This window comes from Azolla caroliniana, unplaced genomic scaffold (genome assembly GCF_043228905.1).
Source record: "Azolla caroliniana isolate FFs.n. ecotype wild unplaced genomic scaffold, voAzoCaro1.0.p SCAF_16, whole genome shotgun sequence".
In the NCBI taxonomy this organism is placed as follows: Eukaryota; Viridiplantae; Streptophyta; class Polypodiopsida; order Salviniales; family Salviniaceae; genus Azolla; species Azolla caroliniana.
In genome coordinates, this window is record NW_028230451.1 from 4,377,352 (window position 1) to 4,390,031 (window position 12,680).

At 45.1% G+C, this 12,680-nt stretch overlaps 1 protein-coding gene across 1 annotated transcript; it reads right to left on the minus strand.

Annotated features, from left to right (window-relative positions):
* Window positions 1–1,400: 1,400 nt before the first annotated feature.
* On the minus strand, window positions 1,401–2,564 carry LOC147853685 (uncharacterized). Its single transcript, XM_087332397.1, has one exon. It carries the CDS (start codon window positions 2,562–2,564, stop codon window positions 1,401–1,403), a length of 1,164 nt encoding a protein of 387 aa, XP_087188523.1.
* Between the last annotated feature and the right edge of the window lie 10,116 nt (window positions 2,565–12,680).

Genomic DNA, 12,680 nt, shown 5'->3' on the forward strand with positions numbered 1-12,680 from the left:
GCGTAATTCGTGAGTTGTCGGCTTGTGGAAGCCGATTCACGCATCTTCTTTCGGCACTCTTCTTCGTGGTGGCCGAGCTTTCCGCAATATCCGCATTCGGTTGCATTTTGACGGCTCGGGCTGGAGTGAAAGCTCCCCCTTCTTGCGAAGGTTCCTCGTTGGCCTCCGTTTTGCGGCCGAAATTGGGAGTTGTTGTCGTAGGTCGGACCTCGTCCGCCTTGTCCTTGGCCGAATCGGCCTCTCGCTCGTCCGCGTCCTCTTCCTCCATTAGAGTGCGTGTAGAGCATGTGGCCTTCCGACCCATTGCTCCTTGTACACACGTGGTTTTCTTCGACCAATAGCATTGATTGGAGCTCGAAGAAGCAGGGAGATTTCTCCCGTGCTAGAACGGCGGTTCGCATCGCGCCGAACCGTGGTGCGAGGCCGCCGAGGCATATTTGCACCATCTCATCATCATCTATACTTACACTTATTGAGCCGAGCGAGTCGCAAAGCTCCTTGATCTTCAAGGTGTATGTCGTGATGGACATGTCCCTTTGTTGAATGTTGTTCAACTCTTGGCGGAGTTGAAGCTTCCTCGCGGTCGTGTTGGCGGCGAAAATCTTCCGTAGATTTTCCCACACTTCCTTCGGCGTCTTGGCTTCTCGAATGTAACTGAGCATGTGGTCGTGAACACATGTCGCCAAACAATACATCATGCGGCTTGCGGCTTGCTCCCATGTCGCGTATCCGGGAGCCGCTTCGGCGGGTCGGTCTTCATGTGCTCCTTTGATGTAGCTCCAATAGCCTTGTCCGACAAGGTATTGGTGCATCTTGTACTCCCAAGATGCGAAGTTGTTTCGATACAACTTCTCAGTAGGGAGAGCGCTCCCCATTTGAGTATTCATTATGTCAATTCTTCTTCTTCTTCTTCTCTCTTCCAATGCGAGCTATGTAGCGAAGCTACGATAGCTATGAGCCGGTTCTTGGTCATTGGCGTAGAGCACAACACACGATCACGATGAGGCGAATGGGCTAGATCGACCTACCAAATCGCTCTGATACCATGTAAAGAATCAAGAGATGGATTCTTGTGAAGCGGAAGTGATGTGAGTTATGTGTGTGTGTAAGAGAGAGAGAGAGAGAGTGAGTGAAACACAGAGAATACGCAAGGTAAAAGTATATTGACAAAGGAGAAAGACTCAACATTATACAAGGTGAGAGGAGGGTGCTTTATGTAGTCACCCTCTCTCTTCATTAACTACAAGCCTCATGGAGCATGGGGAATGTGAAAGCTCATAAGTTATGTGTCATAGAATATGATTCTATGACTCATACTAAATGCTAGAATACAAAGCGGTGACATAATGGTGACTCTTGACCGTTGGAGTGTCTCTTCACTCTCAAGGTGAGTTCACACACTAGACCAAGTTGAGCTTGATTCTCAACAACATTTGTTGTTTAAATTGATAAATCAATCCCATTGTAGCACCTTCCCTATCAGCCAAACGAAGAAGCTTTAAAACTGGTTTGCATACCTTCACAATCATCTTTACATCTACCCAAAAGTTAGCATCCAATACAATTGAAACCATCTCTTCCGCTTTCTTTGTTTTGGCACCATTCCAATTGCACCATTGTTCACTAACCACCATTCTTCTCAAACCACCATATACTTTATCACCCAACAAATTTGATAACACAATAAAACTGTAAGAAAACCTAGTCATAGAAGGCTTAAGCAAGTCTTTTCCACTAAACTTGCGAAACATGGCCAAAGCATATTGTTTTCTAGTTATGAAACCACTAATCTTCATAGCTGATCGCAAAATGGCATCAATCCAAGCACATTTGGCTATATCCTGCAACAACAAATCAACGCAATGGCAAGTGCATCTAGTGTAAATAATAGATGGCCACTCCTTTTCTATCATATGTCCCGCAACCACACAATTTGCAGCATTATCCATACAAACTTGAACTACATTTGATGGTCCAACTTCAAGAATAGCATCCTTCAAAATTTTAAATATGTATTCGCCCGTCTTGACATGACCACTTGTATCTATCGATTTCAAAAACATTGTGCCATGTAGTGAAGAAGCTAAAACATTAATAATTGGCCTATTTCTAGTGTCTGACCAACCATCACTAACAATAGTGCATCCATATGTCTTCCAACTCTCTTTCAACATTATAAGATCACACTCAACATTTACAACTTCTCCATTAAGATATTTCTTACGCAATTGATAAGCAGAAGGTGCTTTAAATGATGGACCTGCTTTTGAAACAGCCATAAGCATATCAGGGAAAAATGAGCTTTCCACTTTCCGATGTGCAATATCTTCTGCATAAAAAAATCTTGCAACAACCTCTTCAGCCTGTTTCCTCAATGCCAATTCAAAAGACATTGGGAGTGAACCACTCGCCTCTATTTTTTGCTTTTTAGTAGCCATTTTATTCATTGAAATGGAACTAGAAATAGAGGCATCTGTAGACATATCTGCATCAGCATTAACACTAGTATTACCATTTACATCGGTTTGTACATTTGAATTCAAGTGATCGTTTCCATGACCCATTGCATTTCTTAACTGAGTCCTCACAATATCACTTGCTATTGTGCATTTTTCTACTCCTTGTCCTCTTATTCCCAATATATGGACCCTAATTCGATGAGGGCCACCAACAAAGACATGATTACAATATTTGCATTTCATCAAATGCGTTCCTTTTGCATTCTTTACTTGAATTACAACATGTTCCCACCCCAGGCCTTTTTGTCTACCCATTAGTTCCTAAATTACTGTAAAACATAAATATCAAAATTGTATCACTTCATCTCTGAAATTTCATCTCTGGAATTTCATCTCTGAAATTTCTGAAATTTCATTTTAGAAATTTAGACCCTAATACCTATTATTAAACCTAATTATACCTGAATGTCGTGAGTCGTTGGTATGCATTATGCAGATCGTTCGAGGCTAGGTGGGAGAGGAGAGGAGAGCGTAACGTTATGTGCAGAGGGGGAAAAGGGGGAAAAAGAGGGGAAAAACAAAAAAAATGAAAAAATGAAAAAAAAAGGGAAAAAAAAACACACGAATTTTTTAATATCATTCGCATTCGTTTTCCAACGTAGGAAAACGAATGATATGGTTGACGAACACGAATTTTACGTACTATGGTTGTTGGCACTTGTTACCACATACGGCCTGAACCACCTCCTGGCGAACTTCTGCATCGTTTGGTGCTGGTTGTCGAGGCTACTATCGTAAACCAGCACCCAATTGCCTTCCTCGATCTTCTTCAACCTCAATCGGTGCGTCTTGTCGAACTGAGCCTTTTCCTCATCCACCCCTCTTTTATCCTTTCCTTCGCCTGCTCCACATCCTCCGACCGTCTTTCAAGTTGCCGGAACCGTGCCACCAATAGCTCCTCCCAGCTCATCTCATTCTCCTAGTTGACTACCATCTACGATGTGATCGCCCTCTCGATCGACATATTTGGCATGTGTCCGTTCACCGAACTGTGTGTAGTACAATCGGCCCATAATGCGTATGGTAGCAGCCACGGCCAATTTCCGACTCATTTGTCACATGCTCGCACAATGGCCTTTACAATTGGACCGTCACCACATTCGACCTTCTCGTTTGCCTTCGGATTATATGCCGTCGTGAGCGAGAGCTTGACCTCTAGTCAGTCAAAGAGCTCCATGGCTTCGTGCGCGTCCAACTCCTCTCAATCAGCCACAATCCTCCCTCCTCGACGAGGAACTTGCACACCACCATGGTCGTTTTGTTTGTTAAGGCCCACCTTTAATTGCTTATTTTGAGATAGTTTCTGCCCCCAGGCGGAGTTTTTAACGCGTTAGCTGGGTCCCCAATCCGCAGACCAAGGACGAACACTCATCGTTTACGGCATGGACTACCAAGGTATCTAATCCTATTTGCCCCCCAAGCTTTCGCACCTCAGCGTCCTTTATAGGTATAATCCCAAATAGATTGAACCGTTATTTGCTATATCTAACAGGTATCCGGAAGATAGCAACTCTTCCCCAGACCTATACTATCGAATGCTCATATGGGAAAGTGCGCTCTTAGGTCTGGGGCCTTTTGATCCCTGAAAGAAGGTCTCTATATAAAGTGACTTATGGCAGCTCCTACATTCGAGGCGAGGTTTGGCCTCAGGTGTTAAGTTCGTCAGGAACCATAACCCTTTGTATGCATCTGAGCATAATGGGTTCCGTGAAGGCTAAGGGACTAGACAGCCCACCTCCTAGCTTCATCTCTTACTAGAGATGCCGCTAAGAGGACCAAATCGAGCAGTCATCAAATCCTATCCCATAAAGATACGTATCTTTACTCACCTACTTATTAGGATTCTTCTTCTTCGTGGGTCACCTATGGCACGCGGGAAGGGCTCGTGCAGCTACACCCGGGTTTGGTCTAGTATGATCCCTCCTTCACCCATCAAATGATGAGGGTGATCCCATAGTTCCTGGTCCGTGAATATGCGTTATCTGCTGAACTGGTTGATTGGGCCACCTCGACCGATGAAGCGGTTCATTCATGCGGAGCCCGCATGAACCCTCTTACTAGGCGCAAACTCATGTTAAATCGGAGCAGTGTAGCGAACAAAAATAGAAATATAGAATGATATTAGTTGGACGATAGTAACTATGTATTGTGAATTATCAATAATCTTGATGGAAGCCGATCTGAAGGATCTATCCTTATTCTTGTTACTTCCGATTTTTCTACTTTGCTCGACTTGCTTTCTGGTGCACTAAAAAAAAAAAAAAAAAAAAAAAAAAAAAAACTTGACACTGGGTATATGCCTCGTAGTATGGCAGTTGGTTTGATTTATTTAATACCTAAGGGTGAAGGTATATCAGATGATATTAGAAAATGGAGACCAATAACTTTGTTAAATACAATATATAAAGTCTTTGCAAAAACATTGACTTTGAGAGTGCAACCTTTTTTGCATGATTTGATTCATATCACCCAAACAGGTTTTATTCAGGAAAGAAGTATACTGGATAATTTGTTCTTTTTTTGGGAAGCCATTGCCTTGGCTAGGAAGAAAAAAGAGAATTTAGTGATTTTGTTACTTGACTTTGAAAAAGCATATGATCGTGTTGATTGGGAATTCCTTCAGGGTACTCTTGTAAGATTGGGTTTTCCGGAGAAATGGGTGATAGGAGTGTCTTCTTTGTATAATTCAGCATGCAGTTCTGTTTTGGCTGGAGGGGTTAAAGGTGATGAGTTTCAAATTTCCCGAAGTGTAAGACAAGGCTGTCCACTTGCACCATATCTATTTCTGTTTTTTGCTGAAGCAATGAGTTTGTTTTTGACTGCTGAAGATGTTGGATTAAAAGGAATAGCAATGCCCATTGATGGGACAAATGTGGTTGATGTAGAATTTGCTGATGACACAAGTTTGTATCTGGATTGTCACAATAATAATCTGCAGAAAATGTACACAGCAATGCAAACATTTTGTATAGCTGCAGGTGCAGCAATTAATTGGAATAAATCAGTGGGTTTTTGGGTGTCGTCCGATTCCACAACTCCACAATGGAGTCCTCATCCAGATTTCAGATGGGTTCCCGAGGGCACTTCAGTTAGATATTTGGGATGTCAAGTAGGGTTGAATATTTCTTCAGAAATTCAGGTTGCTTCTTTGTTATTGAAAATTAGGAAAAAACTTATGTTTTGGAGTAAAGCTAAACTATCATTTGCGGGTAGAGTGATAGTCGTTAATCATGTTTTGTTGTCTAGTCTCTGGTATATTATGTCATGTTGGAGTTTTTCGAGATCATGTATGGGACAATTGCAAAGATTGATTCGAAATTATTTGTGGTCTGGTAATGATGGAAGCCATGCTAGGGCAAAAGTCTCTTGGTCCACAATTGTTAAGCCATTGGATCAAGGAGGATTAGGGATTGTAGATCCATTACAACAATCGAAAGCTTTAATGGCAAAATTGGTGATTCGAGGATTATTGCCAGGATCGGAACCTTGGAAACAATTGTTGTTTTATGAATTGCAAAGGTTTTGTCCCAAGACGGGTGGAGATTGGACGCCTAGTGCTAGATGGGCTTTTATGGAACATAATAAATTGGCTATTGCTACAAATTGGGAAGATAGATTTGCTCGATGTGTTCTTAAAGCATGGAAAGATATTTCTCGTGATTTAGTTAAGACATTGCCAAAAACAGAATCTGAATTCTGTAGGCAACCGCTGATTTGGAATTCATGGTTGACTGACCTAAGAGGACAAATGTTGGGAAAGCGTACTAAATGTGCATGGGCAGAATTAGATCGTGGGCCAGCACAGTCTATAGGTGCATGGATAACTTTTTTGTCTAAATCTATAGATCAGCAAATGCTATTAATTAGTAATATAAGGGGTGGGAAGATAATGTATTCTGCGATCCAGAATGCCCTTGTTAATGTTCACATGCAAATTGGATATACTACACACAAGTGGATGGGTTTATTTACTCCATTGGATGTTTTAATTGGAGTGAAAGCCTATATTGGGGAACAAGAATGCATGACTTTTGATGTACAGGATGATGGTAGGTTAATCTGTACATCTATGGAACATGATTTGTTTAGTTTTTGTTTACATACAAATACAAACTGATAAACCTCAAATATGGCAATTGGTAAGCAGTATTACAATTTGGTATATTTGGAAGGCTCGATGTTTGAAGGTATTTCAAAATATGACTGAAAGACCTGCTCAAATAATCTCCGGAATTTGGATAGAGATTGTACATAATCTTAGAGGGATTTTGGATGGTATAAAAGGTAATACGCATCAAGCGGAGCTTAGGCGGGTGGAGTTTCATGCCATTTGGGACATAGGTATATTTTATAGACGGTATTTTGGTAAGGTGGAGTGGTTCTACTCAACACCAAAGTGCTTATTCAAGCCAATGGTTAGACTTTAGAAAAATATAGGGGATCGGTATAGCTTGTATGTTTAGCCTTATGGCGGTTTTCTAATACTAATGTAGTATCTTTTTTTTTTGAAAAAAAAAAAAAAAAAAAAAAAAAAACCTTCCACAAGTATTAGCAATCGATAGCTTTTTCAATTTTGTCTTTACATTCCCTTTCATTGTGAAATGATGGATGTATAGGTGCAAAAAAAGGAATATATATATATATATAATTCTATATTTATTTTTTTTCCTTTTTTCATTTAGATCTTATAAATGATATTTTTTTGTCTCAAACTCTTGTTGATTGGTTAATGCCAGAAGTTTAAAGTTAATTTAGACTTTAAACTCGATATCATCAAAGTTTTGCAGATTTTCTAGTATTTGTCCACCCCTAGATTCTGGAATAGCTACATGGATCAAATGACATGCCCAAGCTAGAGAATTGACTGTTAGCCAGAACAGCGAAGCCCTTTTCAGCAACTCGGGGAGCTATTATTCAGGAAACTTCTGGAGATATCCTCGGCGAGGGAAATACTAGATCAATCAGTTTCGGGTCAAATAGAAACATCCTCCTACGTATCAAAGAGCTCAATTCGCTAGAGAGTTGGGTGCTTATCCCAACTTAAGTGGGAGAGCGGTTGATGGTAGAGCCCAGTGCAGCGAAAGCGGCATGTTGGGTTCGTTAAGCAGTTCTAGAATATTAAGAGAGCCGCCGAATACGCTAGCAACATCCAATGTCTAAGAATTTAGAATTAGATGATAGCTTTAAAGGTATATTTAAATATCGTGAATGCGAGATGCCAACGAAACGATCAGTCGGACGTGTTGGGCAGCGCCGATCCTTTCGACATCGATATGGATAGAGGAGGAGTCAGAGAACATTCCCCCAGAAGCCGGTGCTCTGGAATATCTCATTATTGTTGTAGTCACGGCTTCGGATTCTGCATTTATATGGAAGAGAAATCGAAACACTTTGTGTTATTTTCGAATCGTTGACATAGTTCACAAATTTCAAAACTTCCAGTTATCTGATAGATACCTAATATACCCAGTAACAACCGAAATTCCACTCCCCTCTGTCCCACTCGAGTAAATTGGTTTTGAAAGCATTCCGCCAGTTGAGTTGGCGCCTGCACCTTCGCTACTCCTCCAGTGACTCTTCCGGCGCGTCGCAACTCGTGAGTGAAAAACGTGAATCGCTCCTGCAAGTCTTCTATTACAATGTTTTGATACAAGTGAATGGGAACAAATGTGTGTGGATATTGCGGATGTATATGCATAAACTAAGTTTCTTTGACGTAGTCTTAGTTCGGATTGCAGGATGCAACTCGCCTGCATGAAGCCGGAATCGCTAGGAATCCTAATAAAATACAACTTGTTAGGATTAAACGAAAGTAGATGGTAAGGAACACCCATCAATTTTTCATTCACGTTGTCGTGGAGAAAACCGTCCCTAGGCGGAATCGAAGAATATCGGGAGAATCGGTGGTGTGCACCATGTGCACTTACCCTTGTAAAAACATGTGAATAATAGGAGTTAACTCGGGACAGAGGATCCCATGTATAAGGGATTTATCCCACATTGTAAAGCATCTCCCTCCTTGTTCTATAAAAGCAAGGGAGCGCGTCTTGTGAAAGGGTTGCCCATTTTGAGTCGTAAGCGTATACCATTTTGTGCTTCTTTTCTAGGGTTAGTGACATTCTTTCCTTCTTCTCCTTCTTCTCCTTCTCGAGAACTCAGGCGGCAACTATGGCGGGAAAGATGTTAGGTTAACTCCTCTTCTTCTGAGCGTACCCGGCTCGCGTCCGGGGTTGTATCTCTCCCTGTTGTAGGTTTGCTTCTGCTTGGCCTCCTGTTCAAGACCCCGCTCGGCGCAACGAGCCCGAGAGCTCCCCGACGGCGGCTTGGCGGCAGACTGCTGTTGTAGCGTAACCTACCTTGGTCCAGCTCGAAGCCGGGGATGTATTCTTTCCCTTGTAATATACATATTTGCGTCTGTTTGTGCATATCGGTGTATTTGGTGGTGTCAGAAGCACAACCCCTTGCTTCCCGTGCATAAGAGTCGGTGTCGCGCGCACGCTCTCCCTCTCCTTTGTCTCTCTCTCTCGCGCGTGTTCGGTTGCCTTCGGAGCGCGTCCGGAGTCGGTTTCTCGGCACCCCCTTTTGTCCCTAGTCCGAGACCCCTGTGGTCCCACCCTTCTCCACGCACACGCGTAACAACGCGACATCTTTGTTGAACCCGACGTGAAGGGCGGCAAGGGAGGATGGAGTTGGAAGAAGAAGATTTCGTGCAACTTTTTGTCGAAGCGGTGAGGGAGTTTGGACGAGCAACAGCAAGAAGAGAGACGGTGCAGCAAGATGTCGAATGCGTGGTCGAAAGAGTTAGCTGGTTCAACGCGGACAAAGTCCCATTCTACTTGGAAGCCTACAACGCAGAGATGGAGGAGCGAGACGTAGACGAGGAGTTGAGGCTGGAGTTCTTCTGTTGGGTCGTCGTCGTCCGCATGCACGCGGAAGTGAAGGAGCTCCAAGAATCTCATAGTTCGTGGGAGGCCTTTGAAGAGGCGCTCCTGCAGGCATATGGAGGACAGCGAAAGAGCCGGGGACGACGCGACTTCGACCAGTGGGTTGCATCGGCGAAGACCCACTAGGGCGCAATGAAGGCGTTCCAAGAGTTCGAGCGACGGCTTGCTCAGCTCTCGGAGTGGGAACAAGGTTTGGTGGGGGCAGACAAAGTCCTGTTATTCGTCAAGTCGATCAACCGAGCAGAACGGGAGGCCATCGGGCTTGAGCTCGAAGACGAGGATGGAGTGAATGGCCTTATAGAGGACTAGTCGAAGGTCGGAAGGGTATGCCAACGACTAGACGACGAGCGAGCCGAGAAGGCTAAGAGGAAGGCGCACAACGGCATGCCATCACAGCGGGAAGAGGCCAAACGGCAAAGAGAGTCGGCAAGGGTCAGCGTCGGGGCCAGGATTGCAGAGGCGTACGCAGCTCTCGAGGCAATGCTCGAGGAAGAGGAAAGATCGAAACCGCGAGCCGACACTGAGGAGACGGACTTGCCCCACAAGATGGCAGAAGATTGGTACGACGGTACCACAAGAGAGGGTGCGGAACAAAACGCCCTCTCGACTTACGGAGCTAGAATGGCCGAGGACGAGGCTGAGATACCGATCGTAGAATCGGAACGTTGGGACCGGTGGTTTCGGGCACGTCATCCCGAAACCCCGGACATTGGAAAAGCAAGCCCAGGCAGGGCTTGCGCGATCGGTAAGGAGTCAACCACCGACCACAAGGAGCCGGTGGCTACGGATAAGGGCGTAAATAGGACGGACGATTCTACGCGTCTTCCCACACTTGCTCCCGAGACGATGGCAGTCGAGCCCGAGTGCCCACGTGAGTCCCAAGAGGAGGAAGGCAGTGGCGAGAAACCGAGAATCCCCGACGAGACGATACGGGGAAGGAGCGGACAAGAGCCCTCGGAACCGATTCCGGAGAACTCGACATTCGGGCCCTTACGCCCATGTGAGACCGACAGTATCGAGGAGTCTTGGCACGATGCCAGCGAAGTTGGATGGATAATGACTCACAAGAAGGTCGACGAAGAGACCATGAAACAATCTGACCGGGGACCGACCCGGGCGGCACTCCGATTCGGGTGGGGCGCGATCCGATCGCGGATTATTCGACAGGGGCCAGAATCGGCATGAAGGTGCTGATATGGAAGAGGGTGCGGAATGAGCCGCCCTCTTTTACATGGGGAGAAAGACCGGCCGGGCGAAGGTTGGGAATCGGGAAGAAGGTGATCAAGGGTTCGGAACGAGTCCGGCAAGGTTGGCATCAAAGCCGACACCCCGGACATTGGAGAATCAAGCCCAGGCGAGGCTTGATTGATCATAGAGCGGGTGCTTTCCACCGACACCACTAAAAGGGTCGGTGGCCCGAACGAGTCGCTGAAAGATGTTGCGAAATCGGTTACCCCACATCCTGTTCGGAGACTTCGGTAGTTTGGCCGACGTGGCAACATGAGACCAAAAGAGATCGAAGATGGAGGCGAGAACGCAGCAAGGAGGGCGACGACGAGTTCGGGAGAAGTACAGAGGATGAAGAGGAGAACGAAGACTGGTCCTACGGAGTTCCTTACAACCAATCCGGCTGTCGGCCCGAGTGCTGGCGTGAGTCCTATAGGAAGGGACGGTGGCGATAGGAGAACGGGACCCGGCAATCCAGAGAATGACGGACGGACCCAAACGAGAGCCAGGCGGAGCGGACTTCCGGATAACCATTCCGGGAGGGAGGAAGAGAGCAGGCCTACGAAGAGGCCGGGAACACGGTTCATCGGTACCACGGGAAAGGGTGTGGAGCAAGCCACCCTCTCGACTTGCGAAAGAAGGAAGACCCTGGATAAGGGTCAGAGATACGACAAGCCCGAGGAGGATCCTTCACACCGGTTCCAGAGACTCCGGCGGTCGGCCCAAAAGCCGGCGTGAGACCTAGAGTGACGATCGGTGGCGGCGAGGGGACGAAGGCAAAGAGTTGCGAACGGGCGGTCTACGGAGATCCTCACACCAAACCGTCTGTCGGCCCGAGTGTTGGCGTGAGTCCTATAGGAGAGATCGGTGTTGGCAGGTGAACACGACCAGCCGAGGAGGCCGACGCGGAGGTCGGGAAGACGGCAAGTGGTGCTGCAGCGACCTTACACACACCGGTTCTAGACACTCCGGCAGCCGACAACAAGGTCCGGCATAGGTCTTCCAATCTTACTCACTATGACATTAGATGTAGGATCAATTCTAATACCACTATCTACTAAGGCATCCTATACCAAAATAGTGGGTCGAATATCCTTTTGATCTTTCACTTGCACAATCCTCATACAATGTAATGTCTTTATACTTTGTTGTATAGTCGATATACATCCCCATTCCTTTTTTATTGTTGAAGAAGTTGTGGCCAAGTAATGTGCGGTCCACTAGAGATTAACTCTTGCTTGAGATCGAATGGTTCCACACTTTTCCCCATAGGCATATTTGTTAGGATCATGACCGGCCATAACCGGTTCTACTTTGAATGTTCAAGTGCAAAGAACAAGAAAGCTAGTACACAGACAGATAAGTGAGAAAGCAAAAAGATAAGGACAGAGACACAAGGTGTTTTACGTGGAAAACTTGAAAGGGAAAAACCACGGGAGTCCTCGAACTCCGAACTAGATCACTAATGATGAGTGTCACAAACAGGTGATTGAGGCTAAATACTAACAGAGAGGGAGGGAGAGCATAAGCAAGAGAACAAGATTGTCACGGACAAGTAGACGAGGCTCAATACTAAGAGATGGTGGGAGAGAGAGCATAGACAAGAGAACAAGCAAAAGAGAGAGAGAGAGAGAGAATAGATAGAATCCTAGATGGATGTAGCTCAGTTGGTAAGATTGCCCAATGGAGACCAGGTGGTCATGAATTCAACCCCTACATTCCAAAGTGGCATCTAGTGAATTAAGAGATATATATGAAGTATATAATAGAGAGTTGAGGAAATTGGGTTTCAAACCTACGACACAGTGCTTGTAGTGTTAACAACTTACCACTAGGCTAAGGTAAGGTAATTTCGTTAAAAAAAAGAAAAAAGATAGAAGAACAAGAACTGAATTATGATTTCGTAACTAGTGTTATTCACCTTGATTGTAAACAAGGTGCACCTGAGTATTTATACAAGAATGTGGAGGTATGAATGAAAGCTAGAAAA